The sequence below is a fragment of the Numenius arquata genome, chromosome 10, assembly GCF_964106895.1.
Source record: "Numenius arquata chromosome 10, bNumArq3.hap1.1, whole genome shotgun sequence".
NCBI classification, from domain to species: Eukaryota; Metazoa; Chordata; class Aves; order Charadriiformes; family Scolopacidae; genus Numenius; species Numenius arquata.
Genome location: NC_133585.1, coordinates 52,444,681 through 52,468,417, shown reverse-complemented (window position 1 = coordinate 52,468,417; position 23,737 = coordinate 52,444,681). Strand labels below are relative to the sequence as shown.

General features: G+C 38.4%; 1 protein-coding gene across 6 annotated transcripts in view; it reads left to right on the top strand.

Annotated features, from left to right (window-relative positions):
• The first annotated feature begins 1,528 nt into the window (after window positions 1-1,528).
• Window positions 1,529-23,737, top strand: part of TENM3 (teneurin transmembrane protein 3) — a 322,908-nt gene continuing 300,699 nt past the window's right edge. For 4 of the 6 annotated variants that reach the window (XM_074154471.1, XM_074154470.1, XM_074154469.1 and 1 more), the window contains exons 1-2: window positions 1,529-1,760; window positions 16,396-16,674. In XM_074154471.1, coding sequence (XP_074010572.1) covers window positions 1,529-1,760; window positions 16,396-16,674 — 511 coding nt within the window. The remainder of the gene's footprint in view (window positions 1,761-16,395; window positions 16,675-23,737) is intronic. The other 2 variants (XM_074154473.1, XM_074154472.1) reach the window with 1 other exon arrangement.

Below are 23,737 nucleotides of genomic sequence, written 5' to 3'. Positions count from 1 at the left end.
CCATGCCATGGGAAGTCATGCTCAGTGTATAAAGCTGGGGGAAGAAGGAGGAAGGGGGGGGACGTTGGGAGTGATTGTCTTCCCAAGTCACTGTTACACGTGATGGACCCTGCTTTCCTGGAAATGCTGAACACCTGCCTGCCCATGGGAAGCAGGGAATGAATTCCTTGTTTTGCTTTGCTTGTGTGAGCAGCTTTTGTTCAACCTATTAAAGTGTCTTTATCTCAACCCACGAGTTTTCTCACTTTTACTCTTCCAGTTCTCTCCCCCATCCCGACGTGGGGGCAGTGAATGAGTCCCTGCATGGTCCTATCTGCTGACTGGGGTTAAACCATGACAACTGTCATTTTAATTCTACATCACAAAGGACTTGACTGATAGTACTTCATAAAATAATAAGCTGTGGTATTTAAGTAGTTTAAATTGAGGGGAGCACCCAGGAGAAAGTTCTTGAGACAAAAGAGAGAACTCTAATATATAAGGTGTTAAACAAGAAATATTGAGGCCTCAGTTAACACGTGCAGTTGCAAAGTATTAAAATAATCTGAACTGTTCTTTATTTAGATGTTTTGTCAGCTGTTTAAAGGTAACAATTATATTCTTTATTTTATTTTAGCACTTTTCTTTAAAAAACAAAAGCAAAATTTCCAAACTATTTCTTACTCTGTCAGAAACGTAGACATTTTGGTCAAGTGTGCAGGACCCAAGAGATGAACCTGAGAAGCCTTGTTTTGAAAACGGAGTAAGAAAAGTAAAGAAAAATAAATAGTAATGGAAATAAGATTCTTACTGTAATATTCCTTAAAAACTTGAGGGAAGGAAAAACCTATTTTGGACTGTCACTTACAAATCAAGTAGTTGCGTGCTTTCTAGCACAAGTTATACAGAAAATGCTGCCTTGGAGAAGTCTTCCTGCATATCACCTCTAATGTTTTGGTAGCTTGCTGTGAAATTATGTGTATATGTTCTTGATGAGAAAAATTTTCTTAGAATAGGAATGACAATAAAAAAGTTGTAGAAGTCTGTATACAAAAAACAGGCATTAAAACCAGAAGTTTCTGACAAGCAGAAGGAAATCAGACTTGCCATTAAAGCATACATCCTTCTCAGGAAAAAAAGAAAACAACTTACGTACAGATAGACTGTAGGCGAGTAATGCGTTCTTAAAGCTGAAAAGCTATGGTTTTTCCGCCCCATTCTCAGTCTGCTTTTGATCTTCTAATCTGTTGCATAAAAATGAGCAGTATTGTGTTGTCATTCACAAGAATTTCTTTGCTAATTTTTTTGATCAGGGTAGCTCATGCATGAAACTCAGGGAAGTCTTGCGAACGTTCCAGAAGCGCGTCTCACCCGTTGCTGATCAGATCTTTCTTTCTCTTCCAGGCAGTTAGGAAGCAATCACAGCAATTAGAGAACGTTGTAACACATCGGCAGTTGTCTTTCTGATTTTGTTATAGGTGAATGTAAGCTGAATGTAGAGAAGACTTCCAAATAAGCTGGACTGATGTGCGCAGAGAAGGAATGAAGTATGGATGTGAAGGAACGTAGGCCTTATTGCTCCCTGACAAAGAGCAGACGGGACAAGGAACGGCGCTATACAAATTCTTCTGCGGAAAATGAGGAGTGCCGAGTGCCTACGCAGAAGTCTTACAGCTCCAGCGAAACCTTGAAAGCTTTTGATCATGATTCCTCTAGGTTGCTGTATGGAAACCGGGTAAAAGACTTGGTCCACAGAGAAGCGGATGAGTATACCAGACAAGGTAGGCAAGATGTTTTAATTCAGAGTGTGTAATTCATTAATACCAAGCAACAAGGCATTCTTGCTGCATGAAGAGTATGTTATACTAATTTTGTCAGCTTTAGTAATACTCTGCACACATAGTACACTTCACTTGTCTCTCACTGAATGGTTTACAAAGATGGGAAAGCTTTATGTACCATCTTTGAAATAAATAATACATGATGCACAGGAAAGTTAAGTGAACAGCCCACGTTGGGCGATGGGTCAGAGACAACATTGCAGAATCAGGTGTGAAGTATTCAGGCCTTACAGTTTAAAAACTAGACCGCCAGCAAAAATTCAACTCATTAACAGATTGCCCAAAAGTTTGCCACTCCAGTATACCTAAAATGTAAATAAGCTTCAAAATGAATCAAAATAAACAAATACAGCTGTATTTGTACAGCCAAGAAGGCCAAGCCATATGAACAGGTTTGGGGAAACAGTGTGTGTGGATACACGTATGAATAATGCATTAGCTCAGTGCCTTTATCTTTTAGTTCACAAGGGGAGTAACAGAGCTCTCTACGTTTGGATTTGCTGGGGGATTTTTTAGTGGATACCTATGATATCGAACCAGCTGCTAACAGGTTGCTAGAGCTCACTGTTGTATTTCTGAGTCCAGAACTGGAGAGACAAGAGAGATCTAAAATATCCATGGAGATGCTCAAAACCTGCCTGGATATGGTCCTGGGCAACTTGCTGTAGCTGACTGTACTTCATCAGAGGGTTTGGACTAGATGATCTCAAGAGGTCCATTTGAACCTCAGTCATTTTGGGAGATTGCGCTTGGCTCCAGTTAGGGTTAAGCTCTCATGCATCACCCTTGGATTCAACTTTGTAGTCTCTGGAATTGGCATTTCTACATTTCCAGAACTGAACTGCTTAATATAGTAGAAAAAAAAAAAAGAAGTTAGTACTGCAGCCCAGCTATCTGAAAGGATAAAGCTGGGCCAAGAGCAGACTGAACCTATACCTCAGTCTTCTGTATAAAGCTATCTTCTCTTTTATGAGGAAACAAGAACAGATTTAGGGGCAGAAAAAGAAACCTTTGTCCTTCTGGGGAAGTCCTTAGTTTTAACTTTATAAATGTTTAAAAATATTTTCCCCATTGGTGGTTTTATTTTGATCCAAGTAGAATAACTTTACATTAGAATTAGAGCTGGGCAAATGGAGTTGGCTTTTTTGCCTTCAAATGTTTGCAAGGGAAACAAAAATATTTCTCTTAGGCTCACACAACTGAGGCTTGCTGCTACCATAGTCTGTCTGCTTTCTGCTGGGTATTTTTGGTTTCTGTGATGTCTTGAAACTCCAGGTCATCACTACTTTCTAGTTTTTAAGTCTTTAGTCACCTTGTTCTCATTACTTTAATGAGGTAAAATCAAGACGAAGTTTTATAAGATCTCTACTATGGCAGCTTTTTTAGTACTAGCGACAAAATTGTGCCAAAACAGGCACCATTTATTTAATGGATTCATAAACTATTGCCTGAATAGGGTACTATTCTTTTTAAATAGCAGTAATGTAATGGAAGAAGCTATGTAGTCTGGCATGTCACATATGATGGTGCACTGGGGTTTGGGGTTTTTTTTTCCTCTTCATTTTCTTCAGAAAAGCACATAATGTTTAACTAATACTCATTGCCCAATATGCAATAAATTGCACGTCTATAGGCCTAAAATGGCAGTCTGGGATGTGTAGTGTCATCTTCACCTTTCAGTGGTCTCAGCCCTGTCATCTGTGCCCGTTTGATTTTCTTCACCGTCCTTTCAATTCTTTTTGTACGGCTTATTGGCTTCATCTAATGTCTGCTGGTTTAGCACCTTTGGGGACTACCTGCAGGTTTGATAGGGTCAGGTTATAAAGGGCTTGTTTTGCAGTCTTAGATAGCATGTTCCTTTGATTCTTCTTTGACTGAGAGAATTTACTGCTTCTGGCGTTGGAAGCATTTTGTGGAAAAGGTGTTCAAGGTCATTCCAAAGGTTTTTAAATAATGTATAAAACACACTTCCCTGTATTTATTTATTTTTCCCCCTCTGTCTAGAAATAGAGTGCAGATATGTGGCTTTGTTGACAGTCTAATTACATTCTAGCCTGCTAAATCAACAGGAAATAAATCTATAAGCCAAAAAAAATGCAAGCTTTAATAAATACCTTTAATTGGAAATTAATTTTTAAAATTAATCATGACCAGTGTTTCTTTTTTTTTTTTTTTTTTACCCAGGCTGTGTAAAATAACAATATTGAATTTCCAGTGTCCACTGGAAAGCTACTGGAGCAGTTACATGAGTTTCTCGCATCTCTCAAATGTGACACAATTTAAACATGTCAGTGTGTTTTTGTGGCTGATATTTTGGAGTAAAGCCCTTCAAAGCTTTCTGCTAATGGATCAGAATTTTTCCACCTCTTCTTCCTGAGTTGTCTCAGTACATGTCTTTGTGCTTCCTGCTTCTCAAAAATCCCATGGTAGGAATTCAGAAAGAGATGCTGCCGTGGGGGATAGGTGTGCCCTGTTCAGTGGTAGCTTTATCCCGGGAGATCTTTACTTCTGGAGAGGAGATTCTGCGACTGGAAGTGACAATTGGAGAATCTTTTTCCTCATCTGTTGAATTTCTATTGCTTAAGATTAATTCCATAAATATAAATAAGAGCCTAAAAATGCATATATTTGTAACTGTAATTCTAAAACCAGCATGTAAAACATTTAGTAAAATATTTGAACATTAAATTATTATTTAACTGGGATTATGTTGTTAATTTTGAAAGCCAGCTGACAAGGCTGGAAGAGCAGATGTGCTTGTTTAGGAAATTGGAACTTCATCTGCATAACGTGCTTTCAGTTAACATCAACGAGAGATGGGACCTACTGTGGTCTCCTTCCCTTCTTCTCAGGTCCCTTCCTCTGTTGCAAAACTGGTTTGGGGGTTAAAGACTTTAGATGGGGACTATTTAGTTTTCTATTTTTTAGAGCTTCTAATTTAGTTACTTATTTTCACTTTGTTGTTAATCCACACGTAAGATTCAAAAAAAATTGGTAAGCTTATGAATAATTAAACTCAGCACCCAGTCGTGTAAATGAAGACCATGAACTTTTTCTCTTTAAAAGTATTTTTAAGCTAGATACTCAATTTTTTTATTGCGTGTTTGGGAAGACCCCTAGTCTCATCCTTGACAATGGATGAAGCACCATGAGAAACTATTTACTTCCAAGGTGTGATGATATTTTTTGCTGTTTGTGTGTTAGGGAGGAAGAAGACACCTATTTTCTTGGGCTTTGAAGTATCCAACTATAATGAGCAGCCAATTTAAATGTAGAGCTTCTCTAATTGAATTCAGGGACTTAAATGCTTATATTTTGCACTATGCCCAAGCATCTTGCTGAATTCAGGATTAAAGCTGACTATATAAAGTTGAATTTCTCTGTTGTACAGAGAAATTAATGTGTTTACAAAATTAAACTGCTGTGTGAAGTGATACAAAGTACATAGCAGTCTCCCAGGCAAAAATATCTGAAAGTGTGACATGACTATGGAGTTGGGAGGGAAGGATTGTAGAAATATAAAAAGTAAGTTGTATTTTTTTAAATTACATTCGGGTAAAGTAATTGGAAGTAATAATAGAACAATATGAAAATAATTTGAAGGAGATCACAAATCAAACTGGACTCGAACTGAAAAACTTTTTACTAAATAAGAAAAAAAAACAGGCAGGCAAAAACTGTATTTTATTTTCCATCAGATACATGTTAAAGGGAAGAGAAGAATATGCAACACCTCTTAAGCAGTCATTGTTCCATTTCAAGGAATGTTGTTGTTGCAGGACAATATAGTGATTCTATAGAGCGATCCACATCTGATGTCAGTGAGTTTTTGCACAGGAGGAGGAGGCTGACCCGTGAGCGCAGGTGGCAGGGTCTGCACGTCTTCGTGTTTTCCTACAAAATAATCACAGCACTGTCTCTGAGCTGTGTGAATTGAGAAGTTGAGCTGCAGGACACCTTTTGCTAATAGAAGATTCGATGAGGTAGTGCAGACTTTGTTAATTTTTTACCTTTCTGAGAGCTTGAGCCAGCTATGGTTTAGCCTGCAGGTAATCTGGTCTTTCTAGCTGGCAGTGAGGATGAGTTCACCGTATTTATCAATCAGAACAATTCATTGTCAGCCAAGTCCCAACATCAATTTATTCTCATGCTATCCCTGCAGTTCTGCAGGAGAAAGTACTTGTATTGCATGGTTTTGTACCTTTACTCTTCCAGAATACTTATGTGCCTATATTAGATTAAATGCCCTAAATAACTCCTTGCAGCTGCAAAAAGAGGGACTGAACTTAACCAAACAAGCAAAGAAAAAGTATTTCTTTCCTTCACAATATGCTGGGTCACTGATAGCAGGTTGCTGAAAAGCGAAGCCATGTACAGTACATTGCAGCGCGTGGATGTATTATAGCTCGCGTTCAGCTGCCGCTCCCGTGACAATCAGATTTAGACGCTAGAAAAATCTCACCTTTCGGTGAAAGAGGGACCTGAAAAGGTGATATATATGCTTCAACAATTTTATTTCATTATTTAAGATATTAAACACTGTCGGGGACATATCTTTAAGACTTCAGAAACCTGAAATATTAATTGCAACTTTTGTCCTACTGCAATATGTCTCCAAAGTCTATTGCTTTTAAATACTAGCTGCTTAAAATGAGTTATTTGGATAGCAAAATATTTAATCTTTCTAGTCTCCATAAATGTCAACTGTAGGATTAAAGGATTTAAATGGACATGTTTTTAAACCTAAAGGTTGAGTACTTTAAACTTACCTGTCAGAAGCAGTGGAAGGATAGATATACAAGACCATTTTTGACCTTGCACTCCCTTTGCCTTATTGATGAGCTGATTTTGACTATTGAGTAGGCAAGTGTTTCTCAATAGAACTGAATCAGCCTGCTTTGCATATTATTTACAAAAAGGTATGAAATAATATATAAGTGGCTTTGTGATCTCCCGGTGAGCAAATTAATCACCATTCAGTGATATGGCAAGCACTGTCCCTCAAAATCCGAGACAGATATTAGAAATTAGTGTCTTGTGTTCCTGGCTGCAGTGCAAGATGTGTCCTGATTGTCATCATGACAGATACTTTTTTTTTTTATTGTGCTGAAACAGGGCCACCTGCAGCATCCGCCCGATTTGAGTGGGTAACTTCTGTAAGCGGCATACGGTGCCAGTATGTTCTGAATAATTTTGTGGCCTTGAGCTAAGCACATAACCTTCTGCCAGAGGTGGTGGGTTTTTTTTTTCCCCTCTGTAATACAGGAATAATAACACCCACCTCACAGGCGTGTGTGGAAGATTAATTAGTTTATGTTTGCAAAATGCTTTGAAGATGAAAAGCGCTGTAAGTGCTAAGTAATATTATCATCTTTCATTGCTATACTAGTTACTTCTTAAAGCAACAATAAGAAGTTAATTGGTTTTCAGGTTCCAGGTGATAAGGATCTGTTGACTTTTAAAGTTATTCTATTAGCTACAGAGTGGTACTAAGAAAAACATTTCACTTTTATTTGATTAGGAGTATATTTAGCTCACGCTCAGTGATATGTACACTTGCTCTAAGGTATTCATCTAGTTGAAATTGGCCCCTTGTGGGTCATGGTCTGTAGATGAGCTACGGATCTGGAGACAAAGGGCAATTGTCATCCTTCGGGGAAAAATCAACCTTGGTTATTGGCAGTAGACTGCTTGATCAGGCATTTCTACACAGCGTTGGTCCACAGAGTAAAAACCTTGTCTTTGACTAGTCCAGTTGCAAAATGAGAGAATTAAGTTCTTGGTCATAATGATTAAGGATTTATAAGGTGAGCAAGGGGCCTTCACAAGGACTTTCAGCCCCATGGAAAGGGAGATACTGTAGAGGGTCTGTAATTGCTCTTCCGTCTTTCTGTAGCTCATATACTAAGATGTATGTGCTGCTCCTGTTCATAATAAAAACTAAATGGAGGACTGGAGAGATAAATGGATCACATGCACGCCTATGAAAGATGACTTCAGCGTGTTAACTTCTACAGAGAGAATGAAGCTAGAAAAGTGTGCAGTTAGAGATGGGGTGAGAGGAGGAATGGAAGAGGCTGAAGACCCCCATCTGTCCCATCCGTTGGTTTAGTGCTCAGGGCTGTAGGGCAAGCTGTGAGTGATTGCCTATTTCATCACTGGCAAATACATGCGGAAAGTGAAGCAGAGATGTAAAATAGGAATAATTCCTCAGGAAGTTCCTTGATACTTTCTGAAATTTGTTTGTAAAATGTCACACCTTACTGGCTTGAGAGCCAGTACTCAGCATTACTGAGCTTACTAAAGCCAAAAGAGGAAATGGCAGAGCCACAGGAACACACGTTTTGTGTTCTACTTTTTTGCTTTGCAGCGCCATAAATAGGTCTGAGTCATAAATCCTTTCCTGTCTTCAGCATAATGGACATTTTGCTAGAAAATCTAAATTTAGACAATGCTACACTACATTTTATGGGGGTTTACTGAATGAGAACCCTTCTGGGGGAGTCCGACAGCAATGTGAGTGAGAGAGGGAGTAAAAGAGGTTTTCATTTCTGCAGAAGTCCTTGGATCCGTATTCTCCGTTGTCTCTTGAGCTTATCTACAGCACCTTGTTCTGTCCATGCATTGCAGAGCATTTGGGATACTTGCTTATGAAATCCTATGAATAGAAATGTATGGGGCTACTCTGAATAGGTGTGTTGGGTTTTTTTCTTTATACCAGTTCAGACCCTGTTGAACTAATCGAGTTTTCTGCCATGCTGTGATACCTCTGCTCACTTGTGGTGGCAAATGTACCTTTCCCTTCTGGAAAGGCAGAAATAACAGTAGAGTTTTCTCTCCTCCCCATAGAGAGGAAAATCAGTGGGCCTGAGCAATATTTTGCATGCTTCTCTTCATGCTGCCTCCTTCCTCCTCCTCCTTCCTCCTCTTCCCCATTTCAAGCTGTATGTCATGTCATTAGCATCGTACGGACCTTAATGTGGCAGTTCATACCTGTCAGATCTGTGGTTGTAGGCTCTTTACAGACTGGATATCCATCATCTCCACATTACTTACCCTTGGGTCATATTTTCTTCACATCTATCAAATTTCGGCTGTATTCGTATTTTGTAATAAATGGATGCTGAGGTGTTGACGATTTGGTCCCAGGATCCAAAGATTAAGGTAGAAGCCTAAAATGTCTGTACTGTCTTTCTGGTCATGATCAAGACTTTGTGTCCCTTGCTACTCGGGGAGTTGTATTTCTTTTCTAAATCCCCAGAATCCTTTTTCCCTGCCCTCCCCCCCCTCCCTTGCAGTCCATGATCTGGACAGCTGTGTTATTTTCTCTTAATTTAGTTTGTATATTTTATAATCAGAGTCATAAAGCATGATTTTTACATAAAATCCCCAAATTTGGAACCGTAATGTTTAAATTATTAATGCATTTACTAGAGCATGATTGCTGCTGCTGTAGCTTGAAGCTCTGAATTGTGCAATTGTGAAATTATCTTCAGCTGACTTTAATCTTACTCTGCGGTAACTTCAGAAGGGCTTGATGAACAGTCCTTTATCCTTATACTGGATTAAGCAGTGCTTCTTATGTTCTAGTCTGTGGATTAGTACTGAGGATCCCCTGCCACCCTCAAGCCTAACGGGGAATAAAATTACGATTCTCCTGTACGGCACAGAAGAGTCTGTATGTTTGAACCATAATTTGGAAAACCAGTGGCAGGAAGACATTGTTTTTCATTTGCATTGATTCTGCTCTATTTCTTAAAATGAAAACGTTCCCGGGCTAGCATTTCAATCAATGTCTCCTTGCGATTCTGTAGTTTAGTGCTAGTAAAAATTACATGGCTGGTTTAAATACCAGGTTTGAAATCCTTTATTTCCCACAAAAAAATAAGCGTAGGGTTGTATGTTTTTTTTTCTAGAATTGACTCAGGTGTTTTGAGTCTTACATAAAGCTCTTCTACCAAGAGCAGGGTGGTGAGTGCAGCTCAGAACTCACAGCATCTGGCATTAACTCTTTCAGAAGTCCCTGAGACCATGACTGAGCTCCCCATATGCTTTTGAAAGCCCCCAAGGAATGGGAGAAATGTGTGGTTCAGAATAACGAGCACTTGAAAATTAGATGCACAGTTGCTAAGAGTGAATGCAATTTAATGCTCTTTGTTATGATGTAGTTTACTGGTTACGTTGGAGAAGCAACTGTCATTCATACGAATCTTACAGTTCCACTCTAAATCAGATAATGACAAGAAAAGAAGGTTAAGATGGAAAAGTGAATAGAGCGGAAAGGTCAAGAAAGAGAGATTAAGAGGTGACAAGGAAGAAGGTTGTGATGAGTGAAGAGGAAAACACAGGAATTAAAAACGGGAGGAAAATGTGATACAGTGGATTAGGATGGTTTAAATTTCACAGATAATTTTCACAAAAACAAAAGAGAAAATCAGGCTGAAGTAATAACAACAAAATACTATGCCAAATCAGAAAGAAAAAATGTTAACACAGGCAAAGCTCACTACTTGTCAGTCTTCACTGTGATTTCTCGCATCCTAGCAAAGACAACTCTGCCAGTACAGCTTTGAAAACTCCTTTTTAATAAATATATTGTGAAGTTTGTCTGACAGAATGGATGGTATCACATCTATTACTCATTCTCTCTTCTGTATAATTGTATTCTACCCACCTAACATTCTGACTTCTGGAGACAGCATTTGTACACTTTTTATCGGAGTTTTATGCAACATCCAAGGGCTCTGTTTTGCTATTTTTTTAAGAAAGAAAAAGCAAACTTGTTTTTCTACTGTACATTTACTCCCAATTCGATGTCCTTCCCCTCAAGAGCTTTCCTTACCAAGGACCACCTTGTGCCGCACTGTGTTTGCCCCAATAAATGGAAAAAAAATAATACTATTTTATTTACAGATAAGTTATATATTTTTCCTTAAGAAACCAGGTAGGGCTGAGACCCTTGAAATTAGATGATGTGCAAGATCCCACAGGATTGCATGGAATTCTTGCTAAACCAGTCCAGCTCTGCTTTGATCATCTAGCAAGGTCACATCTACCCCATGTTCCCAATGGTGCTGCTCGTGCCCAGTTTTGCTGCCTGTTGTTATACACAAAGAAGCTCCTTTTTCCATCTTTGACTCACACATAATTGAACTCGGGTATTTTTCAGGAATTAGTAAAGTGAACAGGCCAGCCAGTTTGCAGTTGACAGAGCTATTCCTTCATAGCTGTCGTGAGTTAGGAAGGCAAGGATCTGTTGAATCAGGTCAGTAGTCTTCAGCTCTTGGTTGTACAGAAAGGATGAAGCATTTCAAAGGTGTGGTGCAGCTGTGTGCTGGCTTCTGCTCTACAGAAAGTGTTCAGAGGTATTGAGAACGAGCTCCAGGTACGGAGCTTCAAATAGGAAAACTGTGCCTGTTGTATGCTGTGTAAACATGGACACAAAAGGAAATAAGTACTTTTCTCATATCAAAATAGCAGAAAACAGCATGGTCCTTGCAGGTCCTTTGACATCAGTGCTGCTTATACAATAAGCTTTTATGATAAGCGTTGTATTACGAGGACATGTTTGTAAGCAGTAGTCTGCAGACAGAAAATAAAAACCTGAGGAGAATATTTTTCATTATTTGCTTTCTAAATAAATGAGACTTCTGTTAATTAAAAAAACTCAACAAACCACAGGGTTAATCGAGGGAATCGAGGAAATGTAAGGGAGAAGATAGGTTCTCCTAAGGACCATGATCACAGTTTTGCATCTGTATAGCTGTAGTTGTTTCACAAATTTTCTTAGCTTAGTGTAAGTATTTTTGTCGTGCAGTATCACAGTGATTATAGGGAAAATGGGCTTCATTTCTGAATGGCACGAAGGTGTTATAGGCAGATTGAAGAAGGCAAGATACGAAGGAAGACTAGATTAGAAGAGGAACTGACAAGCAATGAAGGATGCAGTAGACATGGCATGAAACTTCACATCAGAAACATAAGGAAGAACAAAACTAAACAGAATTTTGAGTATGTTTTTGGATGATTCTGGGACCTCTGCCTTTTTGGTGCTGTGTCTATCCTGTTACAACAAACCCAAAGTCAGCAGAGGCCTCAAACTATAAATCCTCTGGTTTAAAAGGTTGGGGTGTGGGTGTATTTTTATGCTAACCTGGTAGATACTTTAGAGGCTTTTCAGATTTATTTTTTCTTTGCCTCTTTTCCACAATAGTCTATTATTGCTAGAGCCTGACTTGTCGACTTATCAGTGGTTAATGAATTACTAAGGACAGTGCTGATGTCTGGAGATGCTGACAAATTCGCTGTTGGACGTTTTTTGTTCATTCCTTCTGTTTGTTTCTTTCCCCTTTTCATGTTTTTTAAGAGAGTATCTCTGTATATATTTAGTATAGATCCACCTTAGAGCAAGGACTGACAACTGAAGAACCATGGGGCTGTTTCTTTTATTTAGTAGTCCTCTTCAAAAACCCACCTCCACAGATAACGTTTCCAAGTTGAAGCTTAAATTATTATGGATGTCTTTGAATAACTTCCCCAATTTAGGCCAGGGAAGCAAATGTGACACAAGTGCAGCAGGTTTCCTTTTAATTCCAGCTGTTAACTTCTGACTTTCTAAAATAATAGACAATTTCTGCATACATCAAACTTGCTTATATGCAGTATTTGATTAAACTAAAAAAGTGATTTACATTTCCAGACGATATAACCTGTGTGATTCTGGCAGAGAAATATATATACACCTGTACATGCAATGTCTTTTTTTTTAAAAAAATCATAATTATATATATAATATATAAAATAATATGTATAATATATATTAAAATTTGTTGGTATACTTCTTTGTATGTATTTAACTAAAGTATATAAGGAGGTACAGCAATCGTCTGTGGGTCATTTCTTAAACAGAAAGTGGTTGCAACATAACAGGTACATGTGTTATGGTTACTGCTGGCAAATGCTGTGTTTTTAACAGTGATTGCTGCACAAGCTCCTGAAAGTTATTTTAGAGTTATTACATTAATTTTGTTCTTGTCTGCACAAATGGAGGGTGTCAGCAGCCCTTACACTACCCATAAATTGATGTTCCTAGCCAAGAGAAGTACAGTATCTAATGGTAGAGTGGTAGTAAACAGCATTGTTGTCAGTTTTCAAAATCTAACTTAGTGATACATCATCCCAAATAGTCCAAAACCCCCAAAGGTGTCTCCAGAACAAGTCTCCTTGAAACGTCTCTCATTTTTTTTCCTACTTTCATACTTTTTTTTACTTCATACCTTTTTAAAGGAAAGTTAAAAAACCCACAAAGCATTATGCCTATCTGTTTATTCTGTATCTACATTTTCTTCTCAGGAATTAGTTCATTACAATTGCCAAGTTGTTTTTAAGTCTCTATGAACTGTTGAGGCACTTATTGTCAGTGGGAGAAATTGCAAATGTGTGTATAGTGTAAGAAACCGATGATTAAATCCCTCACACTGAAGTAATTCTGGAAAGGTTAATTAGAAACTCTAAGAACACAAGAAGGAGAACATCTTCTCTTCATACTTTTTTTTTTTTCCCACTGAGCTCCTGCAACCTCCTTTTCAATTTTTATTTTTATTTCATTGTATTGTTCATTATCAGGTAAAAGCCCCCAACTATTCTGCTGCCCACTAAGCCTGCATCCCAGCCGTGTTCAGCTTCCCCTGGAAGACCTCCAGTTTTCATTGTTCAGGAATCTTAAGATGATGTAAAATTTTTGTGTCACGTATGTATGATTTCCGTTGGGACATAAATTCCTACACAAATACGTATTTTCCCATGTCAACTTTTTAGTTTGGGTTTTGTGGGTTTTGTTTATTGGTTGTTTGTTTGTTTTTTTTTTTCATTTATGTAGGCAACTTACACGGAGTACAATCCTCTTAGTGAAGCTCTTAGGAGAGCTTTAATTCAGAAGATGATTTAGCCTGATGTTTCTAAAGCGGTTACAGCATTTCTGGGCTACGCTGTAAAACTTCTCAGTGTAGTGAAAGGCTCCAATATATTGAATGTGATGAGAGGGCAAGATACAGGCCTGCCCCCCCTTTTCTGCTTTGGCCCTGTCACATGCCATTTTGGTTTTCATAAGAGGGGAAAAAAGAAGAGAAGAGAACATTTTACATGGAGGCAGGCTGTTGTAAGCTTAAAGTAAAAAATAAAACCCATTAATAGATGGTAGGTGGTGCGTTGTGCCTGAGACCCAGTCTCCTAGAAAGCGATCGTGGAGGATGTTGTTGTATAATGCCTGAAGTATTTTCTCTTAAAAATAATAGTTTGCTTAAGAGGAAGAAAAAGGGGGAGGGAATAGTCTCTTCAAATTGATGGGTCTGCACAGATCTCTCCTTGAGTGATTTTTCTGAGTGCAAAGAGGTGTTTTTCACAGTGCGGGCTGTGTGGGTTCCAAGGAGCGGCAGGTTGCAATGCTCTCTAGCTGTAGCTGGTCTCACTGGAGCTCAGGAGACAGCATCTGGGTCTTTCCACATCCTTCCTTCCCTGCACATCTCAGCACCGCGAGGTTGCGGGGACCAGAGCCGTAACACCTTGTAGCCTTGAAGTCAACGGCAGTTTTGTTACTGACTCAAGTAACCTTGTTGTTGGTCAAAAATACCTCTTTCCTTTCCATTTTGCTTCACAAAACTCTGTTCTTGGAACCAATAAGATGCTGCTGTGCAACTGTGTATACACCTTAGCTTTTTCATGGTTGGAACTCGATGATCTTTAAGGTCCCTTCTGACCCAAACCATTCTATGATTCATATGTGTGTAGGTAATATGCATACACAGTTGCACACGGGCTTGCCATATACTTGGTTCTGACTTTAGGCAACTGTAGATTCACGTAATAATGTACCTAACACATCAAACCAGTCTTCTAGACTGTCACCCTTAGCATGGAGTTACCAAAAATGCAAAATAATAAGCATTATAGAGACTTTACTACTCTCAGCTCTGATCCTGTTACCCCTGGGCGGTTGGTTTGGCCTGTTTGCTTCTCTGATTAGTTTCAACTCTCATAAAACCTGAACATTCACAGGGCATTGACACAGCTTTAAAAAATGACACGATACTATCAGTGTGCATGGTAATCCTCTGTTCTTATATCCTTCACACTCTTCAGGCACACTCATAGAAATGCTTACTCCTGTTATATTTACCTCCCCAGCTGTATTGTCGTTCAAATATTTATTCACACCTGCATAATAAATACAGTTTGATTTGCAGCTAATTGTAGTAACTGATTTTCATTATTTATGAAAGTCATTGTCAGAATTCATTTATGGTTCTGACTGCGAAGAAACTTACGGCGACAACTTCCTATGACCGCAGCAATAAAATAATTAACTGGCTCACTTAAAACAAGTCAATGGCCAGGGCATTAACTCTTAATATTTCAGGAATTATTTACGCTTCTGTATTCACATGTCTGCATTCTATTACCTTCTGATTGATGGGATTCTGTTCTTGTTGTATTGTAAGCTTTAATTATCTTACTAACGTATTTTTATGTTAAATGACTGATTTTGGAGACATTAGGATGCCAGTCAGATTCAAAAATTGAATGTGTGTTCTAATTTGTTCCCACAGCTATGAAATAACTGTGGGCTAGGGTGGAAGAGCATTATGGGTATAGGCATGCAAATGAGCTTGCCAAGTGTCTCTATATCATAAAATGTCTTAAATCTGCAGACATAAAAGTAGGATGAAGGCAGCCATTAAAAAGGCAGTCATTTTTGAGTGTCGCATAATTTAGACACTTTAAGTTATTGAAGTGTCACGAGTTTATTGCACCAAATTTATTAATACAATCATTTGGGATTCACGTCTGTCTCTTGCTCTGCCCCAAAACAGAGGCTAAAAGTCTGTGTAAAATGCAGACTCTTCTTCGGCAGTAAAAGCCTAACATGTTTCTCAAAATACGGAGACATGAAAAATAAGAACTTTACTGTAGTCCTTGCAGGTAATGGGTGGCTGTGTTCCTGTTTGTTTATATTTCTGTATTAAAGTAGGGCAGAGAAATTCAATAAAGACCAAGTGAGTTTGGTTCCCATTTAGTTTTTTCCATTGGGTTACATCTGTGCAGGGAAAATAACCTATTGCTTTGGCCTCTAACCAGAACAGAGAAAAAAAAAAAAAAAGAGAAAAGAGGATAATCCTGACAAATACCTTGTTACTGCTTTCACGCTTTGAAAAAGAAAAAAAAAAAAAAAAGAAGAAAAAAATTTCATTTATTTTTAATCCTTTCATGTGCTGAATTGGCTTTTCTTAGTTTGCAGGTTCTGTTACATTTCTTTCCTACCCAGGAGCACTTTTGATGTGTTTAAGCAGTTGACAAAACAGTGCTCAGGTGTAGCAGGAATGAAAAGGGGCACCACGGAGAGCTGGAGACAAAAGAATCCACTTGATTGTAATACATGGGGAGTTTTGACAAAACAGCTTGGGTGATACCTGAGACAATTATACACGTGAAGAGTGTTTTTACTTTAGGTTCTTTTTAAAAAATAAAAAAAAAAATAAAAAAAATCTCACCTTTTGTTATCTTTTTTTCCCCTAATCAGGACAGAATTTTACCCTAAGGCAGTTAGGAGTTTGTGAACCAGCAACGCGTCGAGGACTGGCGTTTTGTGCGGAAATGGGGCTGCCCCACAGAGGTTACTCTATCAGTGCAGGGTCAGATGCTGATACTGAAAATGAAGGAGTGATGTCTCCCGAGCATGCCATGAGACTTTGGGGCAGGGGGGTCAAATCAGGGCGCAGTTCCTGTCTGTCGAGCCGTTCCAACTCAGCCCTCACTCTGACTGATACCGAACACGAAAACAAGTCCGACAGTGAAAATGGTAAGTTCTTACCCATATGCCCATATATAAATCAATGTTTTATTTGCTGTTTTGGTTGACACTCGATAATTTTCAATCATTAAAGGAATGGCCTTGAATTATTTACCTTTTTTTTCTTTCCTCCTCTTCCCAGAAATGTCAATATTCAGTATCAGTCCTAACTAATGCAAGCTTTGGGTGTGATGTTTTAGCTGTAATTTTGAAAGAGTTTAATCGAAAAAAAGATTAGCTCTGTTTTATCTGAGGCCATGTCACCTGTTTCCCTTTGGGGAACAGCTAAGTAAGTGGTGATAAGGTTGATCCCCAAGGCCAGCATGCAATCAAAGGTTTCATTGTAAACTCTTCTCCAAGACATCTTGGAGAAGTTGCGGAATCTTAGAATGGATGAATGAATGCAAAGAATAGCTTGTTAACAGGGCTCATGTGATTGGAAAATGAATTTGATTGTGCTTTAAACTTCCTACTTGATGAGAGCAATTGGAATTGTGGTGAAGAGGGACATGTGGCCTTTGATGTGCCTGGGGGACTGGATTACTGTGCAATTAAAATCTGAAAAAAATCTAAACAGCAGCCTTGTAGGATGTGGGGTATGACCATTGTGTATTAAGCGTAGTGTTTAAATGAAAAGAGGTTAACACAATTGAATGATTCATTTTTAAAGCTTTTCAAGATTTCTTTTTACCTCCACTTGAGGTTATGAACAGAACCTAATGTGGTGTTAAATGCTAAATGCACAAATCTTAGAAAACATTTTATCTTTAACTTCTTTCTATTTGCAGAAGATTACTAGAATTAAAATGATTGTTCTATTAACTTCATGACGTTCTATATGACAAATTCAAAAGAGGGATAAAGAAAAAAGAGTAAAAATGAAAATTAGTGATGGCTATTGCCTGCATGTCTACATGTCATTTTATTAATTTGTTAAACCTGTCTGCTCAGCTGTACAAAAGTCAGAGCAATTTTATTTCTATCCTCCAGCAATAGCTGGAACACACTGTGGGAAACAGCAATGTAGGTGTGTATGTATGGTAATCTTTTTTTTTTTTTTTTTTTTAAAAGGCACTTTAATTTTAAACTATGTTTAGTCCTACCTATTTATTATTTTAACTTCAGTTTGAGAAGACAAAACCAAAGCCGTATTTTGGTATTATTCATACTTGTCTTTCCTCTGGTGGCCAGTTCTAACTGAAGATGCCTGTGCAAGACTGCTCTCTCAGACGGGATCCTCCTTTTTGTGTTGGAATCAATGCTGTATGGTACCGAAGGAGACCTCAGTGCTCACAGGTGTCTTGTCTCATGCTTGGGAAACTTGTTTTGAGTTGGAGGCATGTTTTGAAAGAGGAGGATGGAAGTACTTGTCTACCTCCTTTTGATAGTGGAGTTTCTGTTGGATGACTCTCAATATTTCAGCCACAAAGCAATCTAGAATAAGTGGTCAAACAGTGCTGTGATTTTCCTTTTGAAAGGTCTATGCTGAAACAGATTGTCTTGAGTCTTTTGTAAAACCCTAGGTTAATGAACTTGAAAATATATATTTATATATACACGCACGTGTACACACACACAATTTCCTTAGAGTCACATCTTTACCAAAGAGGTGACTGCTTCGGAAGTACAATAGATTTGGTACACTTTTTTATAAACTTTATATTTCAATTTTTTAAAAAAGTGAAATGCCTGATTACAGTATGCAAAAACTTCCTCCATGAGCTTAAAGTCAGAGTTTAATTTTATTTTTTCATGTTTAAGAAGACTGTGAATATGTTAGAAAAGATATAATTCTGCACTGGTTAAAATTATGCAAGGAACGTCTGATGCTTGATACAACTTCAAAGCAGAGTTTAGTCACTGAAAAGGATTACAGTTGATTTATTTATTGATAGGGAGGCTAGCAGTCCAACTTAAGAAGGTACTGGGACTGCTGTGAGGGTAATGAAATTTTGATAGCTTGAGAGTCCCCTAGGGTTATCAAACGTATATAGCTTGGACCATGTCATGGGTCGCCGTTTCAGTGGAGACGTTACAGAAGTGGGGAAAAGCTTAGTCTTCTTTGGTATTTTTCTCTGAATTTTGGTTTCCACTGAACATGGAAGATTTGGCTGAGAAACGATTTTATACACATAGTTGGAACTCAGTATGTTAAATGCTCTCAGTAGAATAGGAAATATAATGTAAAGCCAGGGAAGCCGTATCATCCTGGCAGGCACAGGTGCTCTAATCAAAGGACCAAGCTGCAGGTGCGAGTTTTGTTAATTTATGGCCTGAAGTTAATAGCTGTGCCAGTACACTGTTGACATCTGACAAATCTGATGCAGCTTTGAAACCAAAGATAGAGTTATGATGAGTCCTCTGTACTGTGTCGCCCTTTGCTGTGTGTGAAAGCTTCCTGACTGAATTTCGATGGAACTGTTGTACAGGTAAATGCATTTCTATGGAGCGTGTTTATCTCTAAGGTAGATGATTAACAACAGGTTATGATGAACAAAACACACCACCAGTTCGTACTTTCCTCACCTAAAGGCCTCAGTTCTTGAGTGATCCCAGTGTTCACCCAGTAAAACCATTCACTGTTTAAATAGTCCATTACCATAAGCAGGTCTTATTGGAGTTAATGGGACAATTCACAATGATGAGAACTGTGACTTTTCCTACAGATTTATGAACTCGGGATTAACCATTTGTTGAATGTACTTGGGGTCTTCTTTCTCACCAGCTGGGCAAGAAAAGGAGCTTGGCATCAAAACATGATTTCCTTTTCTTCCCAGTAACTGTTGTGCGTATTTACTCTTCTGAAATAGTTGTGGATTGCATATCCCTCGGGAAGGCAAAACTCGAGGTTCTGTTGCATAATTACAATGAATAAGTGGTAATTGTTTAAGATATTAACTTTTATTTATGAAGGTCTCAACATTATGTTTATAAGATCCTCCAAAAGCAACCTAAATTTGTGAATAATATTGGCAGGATTAGAAGTTTCTTTAAACAAATAACTTTGAACATGATTAAGTTACAAAACTTTAACTATACTAATAACAAACCATGAATTCCAGAAGAATTTTTTTCTTTTTTTTTTTTTTAAGAAAACATCAGAACTGTCCATCAAACATAGGGTTTGTAGGTGTATTGTCACATCAAAAATTTGTTGCTGCTCAGTAAATCATTCTGAAGAGAAATATTTTTCTTTGAGCTCATTCAAGTTCCATATATGCCTCTTGGCATCGTGTTCTGAAAGATTTGTCATGTCAGCCTCCCCGAAGGAGGACCTGCATCTGTTCATCTGGGCAACCGACCAGTGTCACGGACAGTACCGTGTATCAATTGGAGCACACCGAGCACGCACGTGCTTCTTCGGGCTTATCTTCTCCGTTCCCATTGCAACTTATTTCATCAATGCTGCACCAAGAAATTCATGTTAATTATTGTTCTAGGAGCTGTGGCTTTGAAATACAAGCAGCCCATCTTTTACATGCTCGCCAGTAACTTTATGTTGTTAAGGTGTTCTAAGATTACTGATGCTTGTCTTTTAAACTTGATAAATATTCCAGCAGAGTATGAGCTAGAAGTTGTGGTTAGGCTTCAAATGACCCTTTTGCTTAAAGGGTCGGTATATTTTTAAGGTATCTTAGAATCCACTTATTTGTTTAAATTATTTTTAAATCCATTAAACTGTAATCCCTGACTTCATGAGACATCAGAAAGCTAATAAACAAAGCAAAACATGGAAGTTAATTGAGCAAGTTATTCCTAAAGTCCAGGTCCTTATGGAGTTTTTATTTATTTATTGTAAAGTTATAGAATCAGTTTTGTATGCACTTTTTGTGTCAGCCTGAAGTTCAGGCTGTGGCCATGACTGTGACTGGAAAGTCGCTCATTTAAGGCTTAGGTAAGTCCGTGTCACCTTCTGTCCCTTTGGAAGCAGCATTGGCACTGCTTCTGGAAAAGAGTTGGGCACTCCAGATAGATGGATGCCTCATTGTTGACTCTGCCCACAGCCACAAAGTCTAACTGGGCGTACAGCAATGGTTCTGATGGCAGTAGAATGTGGGAGCTTATTTTCTTATTTAGTGAGAGTTTTGCACTGATGGGAGTTTGTTAGAAGACCGGAAGAGATCAGATGGCAAAAGAAAGGGAGAGAGGAGAATGAGATCATGGCCTCAGGCAGTCATTCTGAATTGGTTAGGTAAATGATTTTAAACTTAGACCCGTTTTTCACAGATACAGAAGAGTAGGTATTGCTGGTAGAATGTTCATTGCTGAGGATTTCTGTAAAGAGAAAATATCAGTTTATCAGCTGTGTGGGCACCTGCTTGCTTCCTCTCCGACTTCAGACAGTTTCTGATGATAGCATTCATGTGAACCTAATACTCTCTTGTCCTTCCAGAATGGTGAATGTACTGGCATTCAGATCTCTGAAAACCAAGAAATGCATTGGTAAGATACTTGTCAAGACATCTTAAATCTCTTCTCTCTAACCCAGTACATCTATAACATATACTTGAACTCTGCATTCTTAAATAATGCACATCATTCAGAAAGTTGTGTGACACGTTTTCACCTGTTTAACATCTTTCTTTATGCTATGGCAAAACTTAGATGAGCTCCACTGAACAGGAGCTGCTTGGTACCTGCTAGCCAAACGCTGAGCCTACTGATCAAAACCAGCCACATGGCTGATGAATTAATATCCATCTTTACTGCCATACCACCATTTTACAGCTTCTTCACTCTTTCCCACAGTGTTCCATCTAGCAATTATCTACCCCTCATTAAGCATGCCAATATCTCTTAAATCCTGCTTTGCTGCTAAGAAATTTCATGACCAGGAAATCAGTCCGTTTTATTGTTGACAATAATATTTAATATCTAAAGAGGCATACAAATTTTTCTTTGGTTAGAGACACGTGGAACTGAAATCCTTACACAAAAATAGTCATCCCTGGTTTTCTGCAATATTATTACAAGTTTTCTTTAGTTATGCCAATTTTCAGATTCTGTTCTATTATGATTGTAGTTCTGTGGATACATTTCAATAAATCCCCTTAGCATTCACTGTTAAAGCAATTGAAAATCATGTTGATAATTCCTTTGGCTAGCAGTAGCCAAAGAGGGAACAGATGGGCTGATCTTTTCCCAGTAACTTTTTGGGGTCTCCTGGATTTCAGAGGTTTGAGTGTCACGGGACTTGCTGTTGAGGAAAAGCATGAGATTTCAAAGGGTCTTCTTAATGATGGGAGTCTGGTACAGAATGTCAGGCCAGAGGGTGAGGCTCTTTGGAAACACTTAAATCTTCTGATGCACAGGAACTGTAGGCTTCACAACAGCTGACAGCAATAAAACTAGAATTGGGGTCTGCAAGGAACAGACCTAAGAAGAACATTTCAGAGAATTCACTCTTGGCTGTTAAGCTTATAAATCCTTCTAATGTTAAGGAGTGGTGGAAGAGGTGTTTAAAGACCAGCTGTCATAGCTCAGAATTTCTCCAGAGATCTGGATTTCAAGAAAGAACCATGCAGAAAATGGAAGGAAGTTCAAATTTCTCAGGAGGAGCTTACAAAGATGCAACTGGGTGAGGTCCAGGCATACAAACAAAATTGAAACACATCAGCAAGTAAGTGAAGAGTTGTACAGAAACACAGGTACTAAGAAAAGGGAAAAGAGGGAGTTGATTTATTACTCAATAGTGAGGGAAGACTGGTAATATATTGCTGATGTGTTTTCTTCTGGTTGTTTTTGCTTCAGCGTTTGCTACCCGAGTAACTGATCACGGAGCTAACATTTATACTATTAAATAAAGGATTAGAGGTTACTTAGGTAAATATAATTTGTCCTGTATGTATGGAGTGTCTACAGCCTCTGGGCTTTTTATGACTCATGTCTGAGAAATCATTGATAATGGATATGCTTCTGGAAGACAAAAACAAACAAACAGGACAACTTCAGAAGGGGCAAAGAGAAGGAGGAACCTGCCCCATCGGTTAGACAGAAAACAACCCAGGGAAAAAAATGTGAAAAGTTTATGCTTTATAAGAATAAGCATGTGTTTTTACTAAATGTTTCTTGTCAAGCTATAATGATGTCCTTCTGTGATAGTGTAAGCCACTCCTTGATAAGGAAGAAGGAGCAGATGCTAAGAGTAATAGGTATTTTGATATTAGTAAGGCTTCTAACACTGCCTCCCTCCTGATGTACTCATAAGTAGAGACACAGGGTCATGGCTCATTATTGCAAGATAAATATACAATTTATAGGAAAAAATCTGTAAAGAATGATTATCATTATTTCATGAACTGGCTTGTTGTATCAAACAGTGCATCAAGATTTTCTTAATGACATGGATAATGCAAATAGAGCGCTGTAAGCTGGAAAGAATCACATGCTTTGTAGGACAGGATGAAAGCTAGAGAAATAATTCCACTTGAAAAAACACAGTTCAATATATAAAAGTGCAAAGACCTACATTTAAGTGAGAATAGCCAAATTTCCCAAATGTGAGCAAAACAAGTGGCTGAATCACGGTCCTTTAGAAAATCATAGAATACTTCACCTTCGAAAGGACCTTTGAGGTCATATGGTTCAACCATCTGCTTAGAGCTGGACTGTCATTAATTTAGAAGAGATTCCTCAAGGCCTTGTTCAGTTGAGTTTTGAAAATTCAAAAGAAGAGAGATTCCACATCATCTCTGGGCAACTGTTTCGATGCTTAACCAACTTTATTGTGATTTATTTTTTTTTCCTCTTCATACCTTATCGGAGTTTCCTTTGCTGCAGTTGTGACCACTGCCTTGGGTAGTGGAAGACCGAAGTTAGATTTCCACCTTTTTGCCTTTTCCAGGCTCACTCAGCTTCTCTTCAAGTTGTATCCTTCAGCTCTCCAATCATCATGGTCGGTCTCCACTGAATTAATTCCAGTTTGTCAGCCTTGCATGAGTACTGGCAAGCCCCAAACTGAATATTGTACTCTAGATGTGGTCTTCAAACGCTGAATAAAAGGGACTGATCACTTCCCAGGGTATGCTGGCTCCATTCTTCTGAATGCAGCCCAGTATGTGGTTAGGCCTTA